At 45.7% G+C, this 22,766-nt stretch overlaps 2 protein-coding genes across 7 annotated transcripts in view; one reads left to right on the top strand and one right to left on the bottom strand.

Moving 5' to 3' along the window:
* The window catches only part of MED20 (mediator complex subunit 20), a 28,279-nt gene extending 16,039 nt beyond the window's left edge, over nucleotides 1-12,240 (bottom strand). For 2 of the 6 annotated variants that reach the window (XM_085871889.1, XM_085871886.1), the window contains exons 1-3: nucleotides 12,086-12,240; nucleotides 10,643-10,788; nucleotides 2,197-2,450 (exon numbers count right to left, since the gene is read on the bottom strand). In XM_085871889.1, coding sequence (XP_085728015.1) covers nucleotides 2,197-2,450; nucleotides 10,643-10,788; nucleotides 12,086-12,099 — 414 coding nt within the window. In that variant the 5' untranslated portion in view covers nucleotides 12,100-12,240. Of the gene's footprint in view, nucleotides 1-2,196; nucleotides 2,451-10,642; nucleotides 10,789-11,530; nucleotides 11,811-11,960 lie in introns of those variants that run through there. The other 4 variants (XM_085871884.1, XM_085871887.1, XM_085871888.1 and 1 more) reach the window with 4 other exon arrangements.
* Nucleotides 12,241-12,504: 264 nt separating this feature from the next.
* Nucleotides 12,505-22,766, top strand: part of SNRPF (small nuclear ribonucleoprotein polypeptide F) — a 54,095-nt gene continuing 43,833 nt past the window's right edge. The window contains exons 1-3 of the mRNA XM_085871890.1: nucleotides 12,505-12,665; nucleotides 16,249-16,374; nucleotides 21,106-21,170. Coding sequence (XP_085728016.1) covers nucleotides 12,660-12,665; nucleotides 16,249-16,374; nucleotides 21,106-21,170 — 197 coding nt within the window. The 5' untranslated portion in view covers nucleotides 12,505-12,659. The remainder of the gene's footprint in view (nucleotides 12,666-16,248; nucleotides 16,375-21,105; nucleotides 21,171-22,766) is intronic.

Below are 22,766 nucleotides of genomic sequence, written 5' to 3'. Positions count from 1 at the left end.
ACAAAAGAAAAGCAAATCCTCCCTTTATTCTGGCACTTAGCTTGGTCCAGAGATGGTCTTTATGGAACTTTGGAATTTTTTTTTTTTGTATACCTTGGTCGAGGCTCGTATGAGATTGAGGTACTTCGTCCTGCATGGGTAGATGCACCCAAAAAAAATGGTGCTGAGCTGCTCTCTCACAGCGGAAAAACATACGTGAGGGAATTCGTGAGCGGTATTCAATGCCAAGGCTCAGAGACCACCGTGAGGCTTCCTCGTTGATCGCGCTTGCCGATACGCTCTCTACAGAATGGCGCCATTCCCTTCGCTGACATACACGAGGCTTTGATGTCAGTACACGATGACCAGCAAAGAGTCGATAGCCAGCATCGTGCTTCACCACGTGAGCAAATTCACAGCACGACACGAGAATCATGCAGCCATTCTGTCGTGCCGAGAGAGGAGCAAAGCAAGATCCTCCATCCCAGCCACGTTCTTCTCATAACTACAACTGCGAACCTCACCCTTCTTCCACCTCTGGGTGTGGCTTGCTTGTTCGAAACCTGGGAAGGCGGGGCTTCTGCCTGCTCGGCACGTTTTGCTTGCTTGTTCTCGTTGTGGTTGTTATAAAAACACAGCTCCTTCATGAGGAGGAGGAGGAGATTGGGACCATACTCTGTGCAGAGCGTTGCTGCTGCTTAAGCAGTCTCCTTGGCTATTGGGCACAATCTTGGACGGGTCACCACTCCGACAGTATACCAGCATGCTGGCACTCATTTTGCCGACCTCGGAAGGATGACAGGCCGAGTTAACCCCACCTGGTATTAATTCAACAGCTGAGTGGGATTTGAACTCAGGACCCAAGGATCCAAAGCCCACCACCCTAACCATTAAGCCAACAGCAGGCATATGGCTCCTTCATAGTTGGCTTGTAAATGCAAAAACGTAGGAGAAAGTCATGGGAGGCACTCACAAACTGGGGGAAATTAACCTTAATCCATATCTAATTAACACCGCACCCCCCCCACCACCCCCCGCCCCCTCCGGTGTGGTGACACATAACACTTAAGCTCACAGTCTCCCCACTTAATTACATTGAGATGTCTCCTTCATGTCCACAGACCAAACAACTCAATTCAATTCTAACCTTCCCATGAAATTACTCCATCTACCCCCACAACCGTAACAATATCTTGAATGTGATAAATATCATACATGTACAACCACCTTTGTACATGTACAATGAGATATGTGTCCAACCACCTTTGTACATGTACAATGAGATGTGTACAACCACCTTTGTACATGTACAATGAGATGTGTACAACCACCTTTGTACATGTGCAATGAGATATGTGTACAACCACCTTTGTACATGTACAATGACATACGTGTACAACGTCCTTTGTGCATGTACAATGAGATGAGTGTACAACGTCCTTTGTACATGTACAATGACATACGTGTACAACGTCCTTTGTACATGTACAATGAGATACGTGTACAACGTCCTTTGTACATGTACAATGAGATACGTGTACAACGTCCTTTGTACATGTACAATGAGATACGTGTACAACGTCGTTTGTACATGTACAATGAGATACGTGTACAACGTCCTTTGTACATTTACAATGAGATACGTGTACAACGTCCTTTGTACATGTACAATGAGATATGTGTACAACGTCCTTTGTACATGTACAATGAGATACGTGTACAACGTCCTTTGTACATGTACAATGAGATACGTGTACAACGTCCTTTGTACATGTACAATGAGATACGTGTACAACGTCCTTTGTACATGTACAATGAGATACGTGTACAACGTCCTTTGTACATGTACAATGAGATGTATGTTCAACCTCCTTTGTACATGTACAATGAGATGTATGTTCAACCTCCTTTGTACATGTACAATGAGATGTATGTTCAAGCTCTTTTGAAAATAAACAAACAATTAAAACACCATTAATTTTATGTATTTAACTTGCTGGTTCCATCATCTAAGTACCGTGCTCGTGTGGTGCAGGTTATCCGTAAATAAAACGATTTACCCATTTGTTGTTCTCCATTCACGACAAATTTGCTTCTTCTTGTCAGTTTCTTGAAGCCATTTAATTGGTGGTTTTAATTAGTGTGTTTCAGTGGTTCTGTACATCTACGACAAATAAAGATAAAGCAACCATCTTGCGAGTCCATGTGCTCACTTACCTCCACGGACACGCCCTTGGTGCTGGGGCCCATGGTCACGGCTCCGAGGCGCACGTAGAAGTCTGCGTACCGGTAGCGTTGACCACGAGCCTCGATCTTACTGCCCTTTGCATTCTGAAATGCACCTTTGAGGCGCAACATGAGAGCCGTGAAGTTGGCGTCGGCGGTCATACACGGACCTCCCTCATACAGGGCGAAGCAGCTGAGCGGGAACTCCGTGCTGTGCATAACGTACAGAGTTTTCTGCTGCTGCCCTGCACTCGTGAATACATGTAAATGTCAGGGTTAGGGTTAAAACTTTAATAAAGTTGCAATTTGATTCCATTTGTATCGCCTCATTATAAGCTCATGCATCTCAGTGTGCTCTGTCCCTCTCATAGATTACATATTGCTGTGGTTATGGAGAAGACCCCCCCCCCCATGTGCATTTAGTTACACGTCGGATGTTCCAAAGACAAATATTTCTTTAGCTAATGTGAGAGAGCGATTTCTGACCTTTTGTGAAGGGACTTTGGAAGGGAGATGAGTCTTGAGTTAGGATGTTCAGTTTCTCTCTCTTCTCTCTCCATCAATCCATCTATATTTTGATCCTTCTTTGGCTCTGGCTGCCCCTCTAATCACCGATCGTGCACCATATTCACTTTCGAAACCTGTATCGCTTCACCTGAATCCACCCATTCGTCCCTCAATCTAAAATCCATCCCTCCTTTTCCATTCCACATCCGAAACCATCCCCCTTCCACACACGTCACAAATTATCCCATCACGAGTCCACACGTCATGAATCATGATGCTTGACTTCCGGTTCTGGTATGTTCTGAGTTCGGTTTTGTTTCAAAAATCGTGCTATTTTGGGAGTTTTCGTCCACCTTGTCTTTTCGGGCTCCTTGAGGCCCACGAGTCCATCCCGTCTCGGTGTACGATCGTATTATTTGTATTCTCTCCCTATTACAATCAATTCCAATTTTCCCTGCTTTTCGCAACGCCCACCACCTATCCCTCCAAACAACACACTCTGTTTCTTGTCTTAAATTTTTTAAAAATACCAAAAAAACCACAACAACCCTTTCTCGCTCCATACCCACAAGTTCCAATCCTCCTTCTGCTTCTACTTCTTCCTACTTCTGCCAGCACACCATCTTTCTTCTATTTTATCTGACCCACTCACACCATTACCTTCACGATTTCTTCCAACAACATTCCAGTCTCCAATCTTAACGAATCTTAATAAATCCATCAAAAAATATTAATTTTCCTTGTATCCTTCCGAAGTACACACCTGAAACCACGTGTCTCTCCACCCTCTTCCTGCTACTTTTCATTGATCCATCAGCTTCACTCTGCGTTTACCGTTCCAAATTCACCAAAAACTCCACAATTTTACTTCAACCTTTCCTTTTCCGAATCTTACACAATCCTTATTTAAAAAAATAAATAAATAAATACATTCACTTTTACCTACACATCTCCTGCGACCACATGGTTCTCCCATAACCACGTGATCTGTTTCTACCCTCTGTGTTTACCGATCCAAATTCATCATTCACCTCACGATCTTTTCTTCAACCTTTCCTTCACCTAAAATAAGGCAATCTCGATCAAAAAACAAGCTCAAATGACCTAAGATCCTCGTCCTCTTAATGATGACGTCATAAAAACGAATATGACGTCATTGTGATGTATCAGGTTTGCGATAAAATATCTGTGCTAATGCCCGCCTTGATTCCCGCAAACAAAATTCAAACAGCTTGCCGAGTTACGGAGATAATGGTATAGGCGATTTCCATTAGCGGCGATATTATGACGTCAACTTTTTTTCTCGGAAGAATTTCCAAAATCGGAGATGGTTACGGCCTGCGTGTGGGCTTTCTGCATATACATGGCAAGTTTCACGAAGATCCGATGAAAACTGTGGGTTGTGAAACAAAAAATGTCAAAAAATAGGAATGACGTCATAAAAAATTGATATGACGTCATAGTGATGTATCATATGTGCGGCAATTCATCTCTGCTAATGCCCTGTTCAATTCCCGCAAACAGAATTCAAAAAGCTTGCCTAGTTTCGGAGATCATTTTTTGGCGATTTCCATTAGCGGAGATATTTTGACGTCATAACTTTTTTTCTCGGAGGAATTTTCAAAATCGGAGATCGTTACTGTCTGCACAGGGAATTTTTACATATATACACCAAGTTTCAGGAAGTTTCGATGAAAACTGTAGGCTGTGAAACAAAAAAGTCCACAAGAACAACAACGTGAGTAAGACTTAGAGATCCTCCACGAGGATCTAATAATAACAAGAAGCGAATACTTCGATATCGTGCGGCTGGGGGCAGTAAAAGTCTAGGTTAAGAATGATGAAACAATTCTGCAGTAATAAAATTTAAATGTAGACATGGTGAATTAGTATGCATGATGGGAAGAGTTGTGACGTTGGACAAATTTCTATTTATAGCCCTCGGGATGTACACGGGATGTACATCAAAGCCCACGGGATGTACATTATAGCCCTCGGGATGTACATCAAAGGGATGCACATGGCCATAAGTGTGACAGAAGACACAGGACAGAATAGCCAATTATATAACAGTGCGATTTCGCCACGCTATAATAATAAAAAATATCTCTTATAATGCTTCATCTTCCTCTTTCACATATGTGGTTCTCATGACTGTATCATAATTCACGACTCTTTCTATTTAAACAGACTGCTCTCAATTCGACCTTTCCTTCATACCTTGTCTAAAAAAAATCCAACTGTACAACGTTTCTTCTCTCCATTCTCTTAATTCCACTTTATTACATCCATCAATAAATGTCTTAAATCGCATCTCTGAACTAAAAAAAATTTAAACCCCAGTTTGTTATGAGTGTTCGTTTTCCTTCAATCATCATTTTTTCCAACTCCAGTGCCAATTCACCCCTCTCACCCCTCCCTCTCAAATCATCCATCATATTATTTCCCCTCCAAGATTCCCTCTCACCTTTCTCAACCCCCCTCCCACCCCCACCTGCCTCACCTTTCTCCATCAACTCTCCCCACTCACCTCCTTAGACCAGTCTCTTCCCTCACTCACCCTTCTCAAAGTCCCCCCCACCCCACCTCTCATCCACAAAGCTACTTCCTTCCCCTGCCCTCTCTCCTCAAATCCTCAACTTCCTTCTGCCCCCTCTCTTATTACTCTCCACTGTACCACAAACTGGAGCCTTTTCTTCTCCTCATCTGGCCCCCTCCCCAAGCGATTCTGCAATCTCCAACACTCTTTCAACAACTCTCCTGATCTCCCCCCTCCTCCCTTGTCCTACCCTCCCCCTCCTACAACCAAAGCCTTGACCCTCCCTCTTCATCAACAGTTTGCACCTCAAATATCCGGGGCCTTCAATCAAGCCTGACAGATCTTTCCATCCAGGTTGCGACTGACAAATCAAACATAATCTAACAGAAACTTTCCTCCCCCAAGACGTCTCTGACTCCCCAGTATCTCTACCTGGTTACTCGCTCCTCGGGCATAACGGACCTGAGCTTCGTCCTGTTGGAGGAGTTGCTCTCTTCATCAAAGACTCTATTCCTCACTCTCCATGCACTGCCCTCACTCCCCCACACCCCCAGGAATACCTCTGGCTACGGCTTCACTCGCACCTCATGTTTATATGTGTACTGTACTGTCCACCAAACAGTGATGACTCCATCTACACCTCACTTTCCGAAAACATGGACCAACTTCTCTCCTCTCATCTGAACTCTCTCCATCATGTGTGGTGATTTCAATTGTCATCATGCCATTTTGATGGGTGTGGGTACCTCTCTCACCTGTCATGGCACTTCAGCAAAAGACTTCTGTGACTCACTGGGACTACTCAATCGATGAACTTCCCGACCCGGATCTCAACCAACGGTACGCCATCTCTTCTGGATCTGATTTTGACAAATTTCCCTGAAAATATCTGCTGCTCTTCCTCCGCTCCAATCAGTTCTTCTGACGACGTCCTTGTCAAAGTGGACATCTCTCTGGCTATTATCAGAGAACCACCTCACCGGCGTCGAGTCTGGCATTTCACTCAAGCCGACTGGCAGGGTCTCCAAGCAGCCATCCTACTTCTAGACTGGTCTCCCATCACTACTTTCCCCAACATCAACTCATCCTGGGAATTCTTTCAAAGAAACGTGCTCTCCCTCATGCACAGATTTATCCCCTCTCGTCTTCAGTTGTCCCACCCTTCCTCCCGCCCTTGGTTTACTGAAGCTTGTGGCGAGGCAGTTGTCCTGAAACAACTTGCCTTTACCTCATGGAAAGCAAACCCAACTGAGGGCAATCTCAGTTCCTTCCACAAAGCTCAGAACAAGTGTGTATCTACCCTCAGGAGAGCCAGAAAACAATATCTTTCTCATCTCAAGTCTGAACTCTCAAACCTCTCTCCCTCCTCAAAATGCTGGTGGTGTTTAATCAAATCTGTTTCTGGTGTATGTTCCCCCTCCATCCCCTCCCTTACCACAAATGGCCGCACTGCTGATACCGCACGTGAAAAAGCTGAATGCCTAAACTCGGTGTTTCGAGCAGCTAAATCTTGTGTCCAAAACCCATCACTTTCTCTACCAACCTTACCCAGTCACACCCAACTGTCCCTGGATTCTGTGTCCTTTTCTCCTAACAAGGTGTTGAGCTTGCTTTCAAACCTCGACTCAGATTCTGCAACCGGTCCAGACAGCATCAGCCCACGTGTCCTCAAAGACTGCTCTTCTGCTCTTGCTCACCCTCTCTCTGTTATATTTACCCTCTCATTTGCCCAAGGTCATCTGCCATCTGCTTGGAAATCTGCAAACATTACTGCCCTGCATAAAAAAGGTGCAAAAACAGATCCCTGCAACTACAGACCAATCAGCCTTCTCCCAATCATCAGCAAGGTTATGGAATCCATCATCGCTTCAGACATCAAATCCTTCCTCTTCTCCAATGGCTTGATTTCCGATCATCAATTTGGTTTCAGACCAGGTCACTCTACCCTGGATATGCTGCTTCTGCTCTCCCAACAAAGGATGGAGGTCCTCAATGCCAGACAGGAAATCCGAGCCGTATCCCTGGACATATCACGTGCTTTTGTCACAGTCCGGCACCCTGCCCTACTCACCAAACTCTCTTCCCATGGTATCCAAGGCCATCTCCACTAATGGCTCGCAGACTTCCTCTCCTGTCACAGTAAACATGTGGCCCTAAATGGAGTTCTTTTATCCCCTCTTCCTGTCCAGGCTGGAGTTCCTCAAGGTAGCGTTCTGGGCCCTGTTCTTTTTCTGGTTTTCATCAATGATCTCTCTGACTCTCTGGAAAATCCTCTATATCTCTTTGCTGATGACTCCACCCTCTGCCGTACCATCTGTCATCCCTCAGACCGGCTCACTGCAGATCACTTCTTCGCTCACTGCAGATCTGGATAAAATCACAAACTGGTCCAACATATGGAACATGTCTTTCAATCCTGACAAATCTCTCACTCTCACTATGTCTCTACGAAAGGACTGTTTAGAAACCCCCACCCCCCCATCCACTTTCTCAACAATCCTCTGGAAGAGGTCTTTTCTTTCAAGCTTCTGGGTCTCACTATCTACCATCACCTTTCCTGGGAAAGTCACATTTCCAACCTCGCCTCCAAAGCCAGTCGCCGACTGGGAATCCTCCGTCATGCAAAGTCCTTCCTCGGCCCACCTGAGCTCCTGACCACTTACAAAGCTTTTGTCCGCAGTCTGATGGAGTACTGCTCTCCCCTCTCGGCTGGTGCTCCTGCCTCCCACCTTTCTCGGATTCACGCTGTCGAAACCAGGGCATTTCGGATCATCGGTATCTCCCGCAATGAAGCTGAGTCTTTGGGCCTCTCACTCAATCACCGCAGGTTGGTCGGTGGTCTTTCTGTCTTCTACTGTCTCCTCTCCAGCCTTGCCCCCCCCTCCCCCCTGCTCTCTCTCTGCGATTTGTCCCCACCACATTTCCACAGGGCGCTCAAGGTCCGCCAACAACCCCCTTCTAGTAAAACTACCAAAATCACGAATCACTGCTCACCTTCACTCTTTCATTCCTCTTTTTTCCCCACCTTTGGAATAAACTCCCTCACTCTATTCTTTCCCATTCTTCCCTCCAGGCTTTCAAAACAGCTGTTCACCACCACCTATCATCCCCCATCCAAATCCTCGATCTTTTCTACCCCCTGATAATCCACCCAAGCCCACTTCCTTCAATTCCCCTGCTTTCCTTCCTGAAAGTCCCTGTCAAGTCCATCTTCTCTTCCCCATGTTCTCCGTCCCATCCCTCTCCCTTCCACAGATATCCTAATGTCTCTGTTCCCCACTGTTTTGTCCTTCCCACTCCCTCCCCTCCTGTATCATGCCCCACCTTGATGTGCGTTGTGTGTTAGCTCTCATACGAGCCTCGACAAGGTATACAAAAAACAAACACATTTGGACACAATGGAGGCAAGTATTAGCCCTGCAATGGTGTCTTTGTTCTTTTGTTTACTTGCAAAACAACACATTAAGAGCGAAAGAATTATCACGGGCACTGATGCCATCATGCACGTGCATTCAACGAACAGCGTGTGAGTTTCACAGAAAACAAGCTCAGGTTAGTCTTGATCTCCACAGTGAGAGGATTTAGAAACAGAGTGGATCACGAGGATGTGGAAGGAGAACAGCTAAACCTCTGTTAAGGACAGATAGTTTTGACCAACGTAGCAAGAGCGGATGTGCAAACAAGTGAATCAAGTTGATTTTTAGACCCAATGGTTTTAACCTCCATGGAAGACCTTGAACAAAAGACATTCAAGCAGCCTTTCTTTTCATGTGGACCGCTGAGCGTCTCGATCTGCCGAACGCTTCTACTCTTGACACGTTTTTATTTGCTGTGACTTTTGATTCGTCTCGCTCTCGTCCATCAAGCTTTCCTTACGAGTCCTTTGGCCAAGCCTGTGCTCAGTCTGCCTGTTCTGACCACAAGAGCCAACAAGGGGAAGCTTGCACATTGCACAAGTCTGCACGCAGTAGGAGCTTGCATGCAGTACGAGTTTTCACGTTATACAAGCTTGCATGCTGCACATGGTAGGAGCTTACACACATCTGTGTGAGGTGAGGTGGAGCAGTACCAACACTCTGCTATACACTCTATTCTGCTATACACTCTATCTATTCTCTTCTTCCTCTCTACCTTTCTCAGGAATGATTGATGGCCATATCCTGTGCGCAGACTAGGTTATGATCGTGTAAGTGGGCTCCGTAAGCATTAATAATAATTACTGTTCTCTTGTGCCTTTTCATTGTGACATCTGTCGATCTCATGACTGCTATTGTAAATACCTGCCATCGCTGATTGAACTAGAATGGGCACTCGTAGAGAGCATATACCTTCGCCGCCGCTACTGTTTTGTTCTTGGCATAAGAGTGTGGGGAACAGAACAAGGAGCATTTTGGTGCTGATTTCATACGAATCGGATAAGAATTGACTGCGTTATGATAAAAATACGCACATCTGCAAGGTCGTGACCCCCCTGACCTTTGACCCCCAACCGCGAGTAAGGGCAATTACGTCATTGTGTCAAGTTGCATATCACAAGATTGGGCATTAAATTCTGAACATTTTGGCATTAGTTTCATGCAAATTGGATAAAAATTGACCGCGAAAGGGGAAAAAGACGATTTTGACCTTTTCATGACCTTGACCTTTGACCCAATTGCTCCCAAAATCTAATCAAATGGTCCTTGGCTAATAACCAATCATCCCACCAAATTTCATGCAATTCAGTTTAATACTTTTTAAGTTATGCGAATAACAAACAAATAAATAATCATTGGCATCTCCCACAAACATATATTTTGGTACTGATTATAATGCCAGGATTTGGGACATTTTCTTTTAAAAACAAGCGAAATGACGTAATTGTGTCATGTCGCCCATCACAAGATTGGGCAATGAATTCTGAAGATTTTGGCATCGGTTGCATGTTATTCTACTGTTATTCTATAATGTAGAAAATAGTAAAAAAAAAAAAACCCTTGAATGAGTAGGTGTGTCCAAACTTTTAACTGGTACTGTATATATATATGTATTATGGTGGAGAACAGTGCATTGAAGGAGACTGATGCCCAAAGTCGAGCCCTTTGCATATTGTAATATCGATTATGTAAACTCGATGTTGATGTTTTCTCTACCCAAGATGGTAGAGATTGTCCACAACTTGGACTTATTGGCTAAAGCCATGCACAACTGGGAATACTGATGGCATTCCTTTCTCCTTCGGAGCAGAGCCAGACTACATTGAATCACCAATTGGCCTCTGAGATTCTCCCGGAGATGGACATTCCATGAAACGAATGTGTTAGTCACAATGACAATGGTACATTTCCAATTTGGGTTTGAAGATCTATTTTTACAACACTTTGTAGCAAATCCAAGTAGCGCTTACTGTACCGCTGTTGGGAGCACAATGATGGAAACTCTCGCAATCCACGACAAACGTGCTCTGTTTCATGGCTCCGAGGCCCTCGAGTCTCTTGTGCAGCTGCTCAATGCTCTGCTGGACACTCTTTCCCTCGTCAGGGGGCCACTGGCACACACTAAGGAAACACACACGTCGAGGCAATGTCGGGGTCACTGCACCTCTCATCCACACCTGTGTTGTGAAATTAACATCATTTACAGCAATCCTTTAAATTATATTATACCTTAGGAATAGCCGATGTTGTGCAATTAAATGTATGTGAGTGTGTGTTTGTGTTTGTGTTTGGTTGGTTATCTCCATTTGCGGGTTTGAGGAGGTGGAATGGAGTCCTCACAGGACTCAAGTTGTTCTCGGAGTTTTGTTCTGAGGGCTCTTTTCAGGATAGTCACTGAACCCCGGACTGCCTACAATTATAGTTAGTTTGTGGTAATATTCCCGGGAATGGTTTTCAAAATCTCAATGAGGCTCTTTGGAGAGAAAAAAAATAGGACTTCTGGTTTGGGGATCGGCACACGAGAGCGGCTCGTCAGAGCGCTCACTGCCAGTTCTTCTAAGCCAAGTTACTCGGACCATTTACATTGCGTTGAGCCATTTAGTTTTTGTTCCTGTTTTGTTATTCGTGTTTTTCGTCACCTTTTCTGCCCCAAACTGTGTCCTGCTGTGTTGAATAGTTAGGTTCATCTGCAGTTGGGACTACATGTGATAGTGGGGTGTCATTGCCCTCAGCCTCGTTTTTCACTTCCTTGTTCCAGTTGTTGCTCCTGAACCCTCAGCTCAATCCTTTTCCCCTCCTCCCACAAAAAACCCAAACCCTCCCCCCTCCCCCTCCAAAAAATCCAAATCCATTGGGAGCATACTCTGTGCAGAGCATTTGTGCTGCTGAAGCAGTTTCCTGGGCGATTGGGCACAATCTTGGACGGGTCGCCACTCCGACGCAGGATACTCGAATGGCTCGATCATCCCAGCAAGCTGGAACTCATTTTGCCGACCTCGGAAGGATGACGAGCTGAGTCAACCCCACCAGGTATTAATTCAATCGCCAAGCAGGATTTGAACTCAGGACCCAAGGGTCCCAAGCCACCACCCTAACCACGAAGCCAACACCAGGTAGAAAAATTAAATGACTCTCCTATCCAGATCTGGAGTCGGATCTTCACCAAAACTGAATCAATTCTTCCTCGTCACACACCCAACATGTCCACCAAGTTTCATCCGAATCCGTCCACAATTATTTGAGATAACCTGTATACAAACAAACAGAGAGAGAGAAATGGGTGAAAACATCACCTCCTTCACCTTTGGTGGCGGAGGTAATAATCTAAAATGTCACGTGACCACGATCCATCATGGTAACTGTGCAGGATGTGGGGTTCAAGAACCGACTCTCGGGAACTATTTTAACCTGTTCTCACCACGTGACTCCCATCGTGACCGACCAATCCTGTTCTTCAAACGATCGCCTCGCGCTCTCCCTCAGCGCGTGATCCGGAGAAGCTCGCGCGCTCCCTCAATGCAGGAAGTACCCCCGTCACGTGACTCCTGTGAGAATTAAAACTCCGTAAAAAAAAAAACCACAAACAATGACGATAAATACTGCAACTGCACACGAATGATAAACACTTCACCAAAATTAAATGAATGATTAAACAATTAAATTCATATTTCTCTCAACACTGGTCATGACAATACACCGCCTATCACGTAAGATTCTAAAAATACAGAAATATTGTTTGCTAGTAACATCCAAACAGCAATTACACTGATTACACCGCTTTCTCATGATTTATAATACTGTAAGACAAAAGAAAAGAAGAAAGGAGCGCTCGCGATGAGCGGAAATCAAATCCTCACAGAACACGTGAAACGGCATCTCGCGGCTCATTGGGCGCTTCCACGACCACGTGATCCAACCTGTTTCGGCTCGTGCCGCACATCGCTGGTTATTCGAAACTTTCCTGTGGAGTTGAAGCTCTTGGATCCTCAAACATGACGGTATTTTGTCTCAAACACTTTGTCTCCCGGTCCAGTCTCACTCCCGCACATGATGTGCTCTCGCAAAGCGGCGTTTCGCCGAGTCGGGCCTTCTTGTTTACGCCTCGACTAGTTCAAACTATTCCCGTGTGGAGTGTGAACATAATCGGATTTTAGCTTAAAGTACCTTGTGAACACCAACACGTCATCTTATTCACCCCTTTCACCCCCACTCACACCACAATACGTGGGACTCGCACTGCCCCCACACCACATGGGACTCGCACTGCCCCCCACACCACAATACATGAGACTCGCACTGCTCCTCACATCGCAATACGTGGGACTCGCACTGCCCCCCCACACCGCAATACGTGGGTCTCGCACTGCCCCCCCACACCGCAATACGTGGGACTCGCACTGCCCCCCCACACCACAATACGTGGGACTCGCACTGCCCCCCCCCACACCACAATACGTGGGACTCGCACTGCCCCCCCACACCGCAATACCTGGGACTCGCACTGCCCCCCCACACTGCAATACGTGGGACTCGCACTGCCCCCCCCACACCCCTATACGAGGGACTCGCACTGCCCCCCACACCGCAATACGTGGGACTCGCACTGCCCCCCACCCCCACACCACAATACGTGGGACTCGCACTGCCCCCGCCACACCGCAATACGTGGGACTCGCACTGCCCCCCACACCGCAATACCTGGGACTCGCACTGCCCCCCACACCGCAATACGTGGGACTCGCACTGCCCCCCCACACCGCAATACGTGGGACTCGCACTGCCCCCCACACCGCAATACGTGGGTCTCGCACTGCCCCCCACACCGCAATACGTGGGACTCGCACTGCCCCCACCCCCACACCACAATACGTGGGACTTGCACTGCCCCCACCCCCACACCCCAATACGTGGGACTCGCACTGCCCCCCACCCCCACGCCACAATACGTGGGACTCACACTGCCCCCCACCCCACACCACAATACGTGGGACTCGCACTGCCCCCCACCCCCACACCACAATACGTGGGACTCATACTGCCTCCTCCCCACCCCCCACACCACAATACGTGGGACTCGTACCGCCTCCCCTCCACCCCCCACACCACAATACATGGGACTCGCACTGCCCCTCCCACCCCACACCAAAATACGTGGGACTCACACTGCCCCTTCCACCCCACACCACAATACGTGGGTCTCGTCCTTTTTCGCCCCCCCACCGCACAATACGTGGGCGTCGTCCTCCCCCCCACCCCACAATACGTGGGACTCGTACTGCCCCCAACCCCACAATACATTGGACTCGTGCTGCCCCCCCACCCCACAATACGTGGGACTCGTACTGCCCCCAACCCCACAATACATTGGACTCGTGCTGCCCCCACCCCACAATACGTTGGACTCGTACTGCCCCCACCCCACAATGCGTGGGACTCGTTCTGCCCCCCACCCTGTGGCACTAGTACTGCCCCCCCACCCCACAATGTGTGGGACTCGTATTGCTGTGGCGGTGGCGGGCAGTGGCGACTGCATGGCGGTGGGGTGGTGGTGGCGACTGCGTGGCGGGGGGGGCGTGGTGACTGCGTGGCAGGGGGCGGGCAGTGGCGGGGGGCGGGCGGTGGCGACTGCGTGGCGGTGGGGTGGTGGTGGCGACTGCGTGGCGGGGGCGTGGCGACTGCGTGGCAGGGGCGGGCAGTGGCGGGGCGGGCGGTGGCGACTGCGTGGCGGGGGCGGGCGGTGGCGACTGCGTGGCGGGGGCGGGCGGTGGCGGGGGCGGGCGGTGGCGACTGCGTGGCGGGGGGCGGGCGGTGGCGACTGCGTGGCGGGGGGCGGGCGGTGGCGACTGCGTGGCGGGGGCGGGCGGTGGCGACTGCGTGGCGGGGGCGGGCGGTGGAGACTGCGTGGCGGGGGCGGGCGGTGGCGACTGCATGGCGGGGGCGGGCGGTGGCGACTGCGTGGCGGGGGCGGGCGCTGGCGACTGCGTGGCGGGCGGCCGGGCGGTGGCGACTGCGTGGCGGGGGGGCGGGCGGTGGCGACTGCGTGGCGGGGGGCGGGCGGTGGCGACTGCGTGGCGGCGGGGGCGGGCGGTGGCGGAACGCAGTGGTTGTGCAGCGGGTGCGGGCAGAGGCGCAGTGGGTGCAGGCAGTGGTGGAGGTGCAGCAATGGACATTGGTAGACATGACAAATGGGAGACAGTTTTTGTGAGTGATGGATGAGATAATTAAATATGTAGATTCTTCATTCTGCAGGAAGGATCGTCGACATAGAATTCTGTGTAGTTTTGAAGGAGCAGGTGTTTGGGACATTGAAGGAAGGGTAAACGATGTTGTATCGGGTGATGGCAGGAAGAAGTTGGTTGTGGTACACTTGGGTGAGAATGATGTCGGGAAAGTTTACTCAGAGGTTTTGTTAAATAGATACAGGATATTGGGTAAGTGGCTGAAAGCAAAGGGTTGTGATGTCATGTTTTCTGGGATCCTTCCATGATTAGGAAACGATATAGAAATTATGAGCAGAGCGATAGACATCAACCAATGGCTGGAAGAATGGTGTCAGGAGGAAGGTTTTACATTTTGGAAGTAGTGGGAATCATTTTGGGGACAAAGGGAGTTTCTGGAATGATGGCCGTAAGTTAAATAGAAAGTGGGCAGCAAGATTTATGGTGGGAATTGAGGAAGGAATTCAGGATATTTTTTTAGGTCAGTGGAGGATGGAGAAGGTATTCAGGGAAGAACTGATGATTATAATTGTGATGAGTAAGGACAGGCAGGAATAGACTTTCAGGAAGGGAAAAGTTAAAAGAAAAGAAAAGTCTGTTCCAATGCCAGAAGTTTAAATAATTGGATGGAAGAGCTTGAAGCCAACGTCGATAGCGAGGACTACGATATAGTTGCAGTGAGTGAGACATGGTTTAAGGAGAGTAACTGGAGGACTAAATATGTTCTCGAGAATGTTGATGGAGGTGGCTGAACAGGTAAGCAAGATGTTAACGGATATTTTCAATAGTTCCCTGGAGGATTTAAGAAAGAAAATGGAAGATTTAAGAAAGAAAGTTTAAGAAAGGATCTGGAGAAGAATTGGGAACTCTCGACCTGTTAGTTTGATTTCAGTTGTGGGGAAGGTGTTGGAGACATTAAGGACCAGATGATGAACAAGGTAAATAAATACAAACTAATTGAAGGTAGTCAGCATTGGTTTACCAAAGGTAGTTCCTGTTTAACAAACCTTTTAGAGTTATTTGAGGCAGTGTCTGATTGAGTGGAAAGGCAGTGGACAGAGTATATATAGACTTTAAGAAGGTATTTGATTCACCCTTTCGGGGCAGTTTTGGGGTGATGTTTATTACCTTTATTTGCCCCAGGCCGTTGGATTGCCGTTGATGATGAGCCCTGATAACCTTCTCAGGAGACTGTTTCAGCAGCATCGATACTCTGTCAAGACTGTGGTGTATTGATTATGATGATTGCATTTAGTATCTTGGTTAAACAAGTTCTAAACTACTCCTAAATCTATCATCATAGAGATGCCCCCCGCCCCCATACATTTTTTAACCCCTCACTCTGAACTTTTCCCATGTGCAGACGCTACCGATGAACCCGAAGCCATTTCTGAATGGCCTGACGGGCAAGCCCGTCATGGTGAAGTTGAAATGGGGAATGGAGTACAAGGGCTACCTCGTGTCTGTGGATAGTTATATGAACATGCAGGTACGGTGCAATAACCTTTTCACTTTTCACACCTCAAAGGTATTGTTCTGTGGAAGGAGGTGGGGCATCCGTTGGTGGATGGTGGTAAGTGTAGTATGGTCCGTGTGTTTAGCGTAGGTTAGATTTCCATGTAACCGGATTCTGTCAGAGCAAGTCATTTGTAACACGTGACGTTGACGCAGCGTGTGTAATTTATAGACAGGGTATATAGATTAATTATGTTTTGTATATGAAAAACCTCTTTGCGTGTGCTTCTGAGCATGTGCTATATGAAACCATTTATGATCTCTCTGGCCAGTGTGTGCCAGCCATGGTGGCACAGTGGGCTGTGGAGCCTGGAGGAAAAGATGTACGTTTATTTTTATTGGGGCCTCTCCAGTGGGCAGTACCCAGGAGGGAGAGTCCTTTCAGGAGGAAGGAGAGAACGGGAGTGCGTGACCACAAGAAGAGGGCAAGGAGAGCCTCGTGAGAGAACTTGGTCCACGGGGAGTAGGATTGGAGTCGACCTGTGAAGTCCACAAGAGAGGTTTAGTGGAGAGAGAGAGAGGAGATGCTCGTGTAAAACGCAGAGCAGAGTCCACGAGGGAACTGGAGGCCACCACAGAGTCCACCAGGAGAGCCTCGTGTAAATTTGCGTATTCCCATTCTCCTCTTTGTGAATTCGCTTTGTTCTGTTTATCATAGCGTCTTGTCAATCCTCTTCCTTGTGCTTTTCAACATAAGTTCGAATTGCGAACCACCCGTGGGAGTTCATTTGTACAACTCTTGGGTGAGCGAGAGCACGGATGACAGATAGTTTTGAAATTTGATAAGATTTTCATCACATCAGAAAAAGAAACCAGAACACCTCATAAGAGTGAGGCCAGTTTCATATCATCATTTGTGACTTAATTTTGCCCAGCGCATTTAATTTTTAATTTTTATTTTTAAAGAAAATTGCCAGAATGGGCCTTTTCTCGGCCCAAAGGGCCGGAATCGCACTTTGGACTTGGTTAATGCCTGCGGAATGGTCTATAGAACATACCTGTCAAGTTTGGTTCAGTTCCGTCCACTAATAACCGAGAAATAACAATTCCAAGAAAATGGGCCGAAAGGGACGTTTCTCGGCCCGAAGGGCCGGAATCACACTTTGGGCTCAGTTAATACCTGCGCATGTGTCTAGTATATGCCTGTCAATTTTCATCGAATTCTGTTCACAAATAATGGAGAAATAGACGTTCAAATGAACTGCACACAAGAAAAGAGAGAACGCAAGCGGCGCTTAGACCCCGTGAGGTGGAAAACCCCACGGGGTAAAAATAAATCCTCTAAAAGGTAAGAAAGCATGTTTTGGCCATAAGCTTTCCGTGTGAGTTTGCCGTCGTTTCGGCTCATTTGGGTGACCTTTAGGAAAGGTAAGTGAAGTAATGGTGAACGCGCAGTGCCTTCAAAGCCAGTTTTTGTCCGTCCTACTGTGGAGCTGTGATTATTCCTGGATTACATCCTTCTCCTTACTATAATTCATGGACCGGTGTTTGTGTGTTTATTGCACTACTTCTCCTGCACTTCTGGGCCAATTGCATGCAGACTTGCTCCAGAGGATCAGCAAGACCCCAATTAATGTACTGGGGTGTTTTTATTTTTTTTATTTTTTATGCTTTTGGTTGTTGCACGTAACCCCAGTTTTTGGGGGGTTTTTTCCCCCTCTGCAGAGCTGTCAGTTGCCTATACACCGCCCAAATAAAGGTATGCGTCAGAAGATGTTGCATGCTTGGAACAAGATTGCCTGAAGGGCAGGTACTCTGCTTGTCACCACAATTGTGTGTATTGGCCTTTTCCAGTCGAGAGTTTCTGCTTTAGGTGAACTCCATTTGTCTCAAATAACGGTTTTCCTTTGAGTCCAATTTTTAAAATGATAGTGAAAAAAAAACAAATGAACACCAATTTAAAATGACTTAATTATTGAGGAGCACTTGCCTATGCATCAAGGTCAACATGTCACAAAGTTATTGGGCACCAAGGACAGATTAAAATTGCACGGATGAATACAAATAAGGATGCTCTTCAATCATCGGACATCGGATTGAAATACGTATGTTTTCAGTCATTATCAAATACATTCTCCATGTACCCTCCATTTCGTCTTCATGGAGTTTCAACAATTGTGTACATATTCCATCGTGCAACTTAACCATACCAAGTGTGAGGTCATGTGGGTGTCTTTCACTTGCTGCCAGCTCCCTCCATTGCAGATCTAACTTAACAAAGTTCAGTTACAGGAAAGTCAGCAGGTTAAACCATGAAGTGTGTAATTGGTAATGATTTAGATACAGATGCAGAACGTCAGTACAATTTTAAAACATTTATTGAACAAACAAACATTATATGTGCCAGCACAGGAGATCCTGGACAATACATACAAGTTCCAGATCTCTCAACATAACCGGAGAATCTTCGTCTTTATATAGTTTCCAGTGAGACAGTTTTTTTTTTTAAATAATTTTCTGACGCTGATGCCAGTTCGCCCGGTCTTGACAATTTCCAGGTGAACCTTATCTTCAGTCTTCTTTGACAGCTCCTGCTTAAATGGTTGGAACACATCCTCAAACCCAGACATATTAATCGCACAGAATGCTGAATGATGTCAAACGCCAACTCCAGTGGCCATTAAAACAAGTTTCCATCTTATGTAGGTTAAGAGTCAGTCTGCTTCTCCCAAAACTGGGAAGATATATTATCTTGAAGCGACCAGAGCTTCGTGAATACATCTGGACACCTTCTCAAATCCACATTCCAACTTGTTTGTGTCTTCCATACAAAATTCTCAAGATAGTTCTACATGACAGGCAATTCTTTATATTCAACTTACTGGAAAAGTTCAACCTGTTTACACATTTAATAACTTTGCATCGTAGATTTCCAGGTTGGTTACCTGAAGAACAATCACGCAGACACCTGCATTTAGTGATATATTCTGACATCAAATGCAGAACTGAATGCCATTAAAAAAGTCCAATGCCTTACCTTACCAGTCTGTTAAATGATTACATGATTGCCACGCACACACAAAGCGACAAACAAGGTCAAGTTATTGTTTCATGTTTGTCTGTCTAAATCATCAGTTTATGATCGCCGAACAATTTTTGTTTGTTTTTGTTGGACATAAATCAGAACATGGACCGGAAAACAAACCTGCCGTTGAACAGATTTACCATGCTTTGGCTTTGAATTTGTCCCAATCGCGTATGAGCAGAGAGAGGTGAGATAATCTTTTTACTGTCTGCCTGTCTGGCAGTCAAACAAAATTGAAAATCATTCCAAATGGGGAACTTGCTGTTTTTAAGGATGTTATAAAGGCCACATACAACAGGCACGAAGAACTCATGTAATATGTTAGATAGGGTGGTGTAATAAACACTGCGTCGATGGCTGTAAAACCCAGAATTTATTTATTTACATGACTTTGACAATCTTTATTTTATTTATACTGAATTATATACTTGATCTGTTATCGTGTTTTATGAATGCTCTAGTTTTTGCCATTTTAGTTTGATTCATGTTCTGTTATGATTGTGTTATTTTCGTCTTGATATAGTTTCCAGTGAGTTTTTTTTTTTTTTTTTTTTTTTTTTCTGACGCTGACGCCAGTTCACTCGGTCTTGACAATTTCCAGGTGAACCTTATCTTCAGTCTTCTTTGACAGCTCTGCTTAAACAGTTCAGTTCAGTTTTTTTTTTTTTTACTTTCTCATTCATTCACAAATGAGCCTTGTTGCTGCGATGACGTAATAATGCGAGAGTTTTGTGACTTTTCACCAAAAATAAGTACCTTTATTAGTGACGTACTTTACGTGTGCGTGAAATTTAAGCAATTTTTCATAATCATCATCATCGTCATCACCTAGGTTATTATTTCATTTTATTTTATTTTTAATCTCGGTTTTGATTTATTTATTTTTATCTACAGCTTAAATTGTTGTCATTGGTACCAAGTAAACAAGGTACATAACAAGAAAGGAGAGATTGAACGGCCCAGCCTCATACATGCACACATGAGAATTTGGAAGGCCAGGTGAAACGTAACGTAATTCATGTTATTAAACGATACTTAGCATATTGTCGTTAATTTTTCAAAAAATTAATTATTTTGTCTATTATGTTGGAAAAACAAACCTGTAAACAATGCAAATTTAATTACCATGACGTGCAGGTTTTGTTCATGCTCCAAAATAATAAGTATACGAGCAATAATTCAGAGCACAAAGCAGTGGGAAATCTCGGCCACGTGGTGGCAGGCGTATACGAGGGGCACTGCTGTACTCAAGATTCCGGTATGCATAATAACAGTAGTCTTCAGAGAATTACTACTCTAGGAAAGGTATGCTGTTTTTGCCTGGGGGCCCAGGCAGTTTTGAAATAAATAAACTTTTTATTCTGGATATTCTCCATATTTTCAGGCACAGGGCTTGGTTTCTGAAGGCCAGGGTGCTGTTTAGAATGGGCAGGGACCATCCTAAATGGGCCAAGGTGAATCTCCTCTCGCGGTGCATTCTCACTCTGCTTCTGTTTTTTTCTTATATGCTGACTCTGGCCGACATTCTTCAGACTATTATTGCAATGTGCCTCCTAATAAGACTTTGGTGCGGTGGAACACTTTTGAGATTGATCGATGAACAACCGTTTCTGCACTGTGTGAGTGCACTTGCTGAGCACAGCTAGTTTATGGAGTTTTCTTTCCTTTTTTCTTTTCCAGCTTGCAAATACAGAGGAATTCATCGATGGAGCTTTGGCCGGTCATTTGGGGGAAGTTCTTATCAGGTTTGTAAATTATTCAAGTTTAATTTGGAGAACAAACATTTACCTGTTAAAACTGTATAGTGCCTTCAGAAAGTATTCACACCCCTTGATTTTTTTTTTATTATTATTATTTTTAAATATTTTGTTGTGTTAGATTTTTGCAAATTAAAAATGAAAAGCTGAAACGCCTTGAGTCAAAATAAGTATTTAACCCCTTTGCTGTGACACTCCAAATTGATCACAGGTGAATCCAATTTCCTTTGATCATCCTTGATATGCTTCTACAACTTTATTGGAGTCCACCATTGACCAATTCAATTGATTGGACATGATTTAGAAAGAAACACACCTTTCTGTACAAGTTCCCACAGTTGACAGTGCATGTCAGAGCATAAACTCCACCATGAAGATACTGTGAAAGAAAATTGTGAGGAGCCTTAGATCTGTGGAAGGGTAGAAAACAATATCTGGAGTGTTGAAAGTTCCCAAGAGCACAATGAGCTCCATCATTCGGAAATGGAAAGAACATGGAACTACCCACACTCTTCCTAGAGCTGGCTGTCTGACCAAAACGAGCAACCGGGCAAGAAGGACCTTGGTTAGGGAGGTGACCAAGAACCCAAATGACCACTATGACAGAACAACAGAGTTCCTTGGCTGAGATGGGAGAACCTGCTGGAAGGATAACAGTCTCTGCAGCACTTCACAAATCTAGGCTTTATGGGAGAGTAGCCAGACCGAAGCCACTCCTGGGAAAAAGGCACATGACAGCACACCTGGAGTTTGCAAAAAGGCACGTGAAAGGCTCTGAGAGCATGGAGGCAAAAGATTCTGTGGTCTGATAAGATGAAAATCGAACAACTTGGCCTGAATGCAAAGCACTACATTTGGCAGAAACCCAGCAAATCTCATCACACATCCAACACCATCCCTACCATGAAGCATGGTCGTGGCAACATCATGACATGGCGATGCTTTTCAGCGGCATGGACTGAGACTTGCAAGGATAGAGGGAACAATGAATGGAGCCAAATACAGGAAAATCCTTGAGGAGAACCTACTTCTGAGCACAAAAGACCTTCGACTGTGGCAAAGATTGACGTTCCAACAGGACAATGATCCCAAGCATACAGCCAAACACTGTAATGGCTTCAGAACAAGAACATGCAAATCCTTCAGTGGCCCAGTCGAAGCCCAGACTTGAATCCCATTGAGATTCTGTGGAAAGACTTGACGATTGCTGTTCACCGACACTTCCCATCCAACTTGACAGAGCTTGAGCAAATCTACAAGGAAGAATGTGATAAAATCCCCAAATCCAAATGTGCGAAGCTGATACAGACATACCCAATAAAACTCGAAGCTGTAATCGCTGCCAAAGGTTGACTCAAGGGGTTGAATACTTATTGATGCAAGATATTTCAGCTTTTCATTTTTATTTTTAATTAATTTAAACAAATTTCTCAAAACATGTTTTCACTTTCACTTTGTCACAATGGGGTATTTTGTGTCACTCTGTGACAAAAAAATTAAATTTAATCCATTTTTAATTCACTCTGTAACACAACAAAATGTGACAAAAGTCAAGGGGAGTGAATACACTCTGAAGGCACTGTT

Source organism: Eptatretus burgeri, chromosome 2 (assembly GCF_056783735.1).
Source record: "Eptatretus burgeri isolate ZD-2024b chromosome 2, Ebu_testis_v1, whole genome shotgun sequence".
Classification (NCBI taxonomy): Eukaryota; Metazoa; Chordata; class Myxini; order Myxiniformes; family Myxinidae; genus Eptatretus; species Eptatretus burgeri.
The sequence above is the reverse complement of the archived record's forward strand: the minus strand, read 5'-3'. Positions and strand labels throughout refer to the sequence as shown.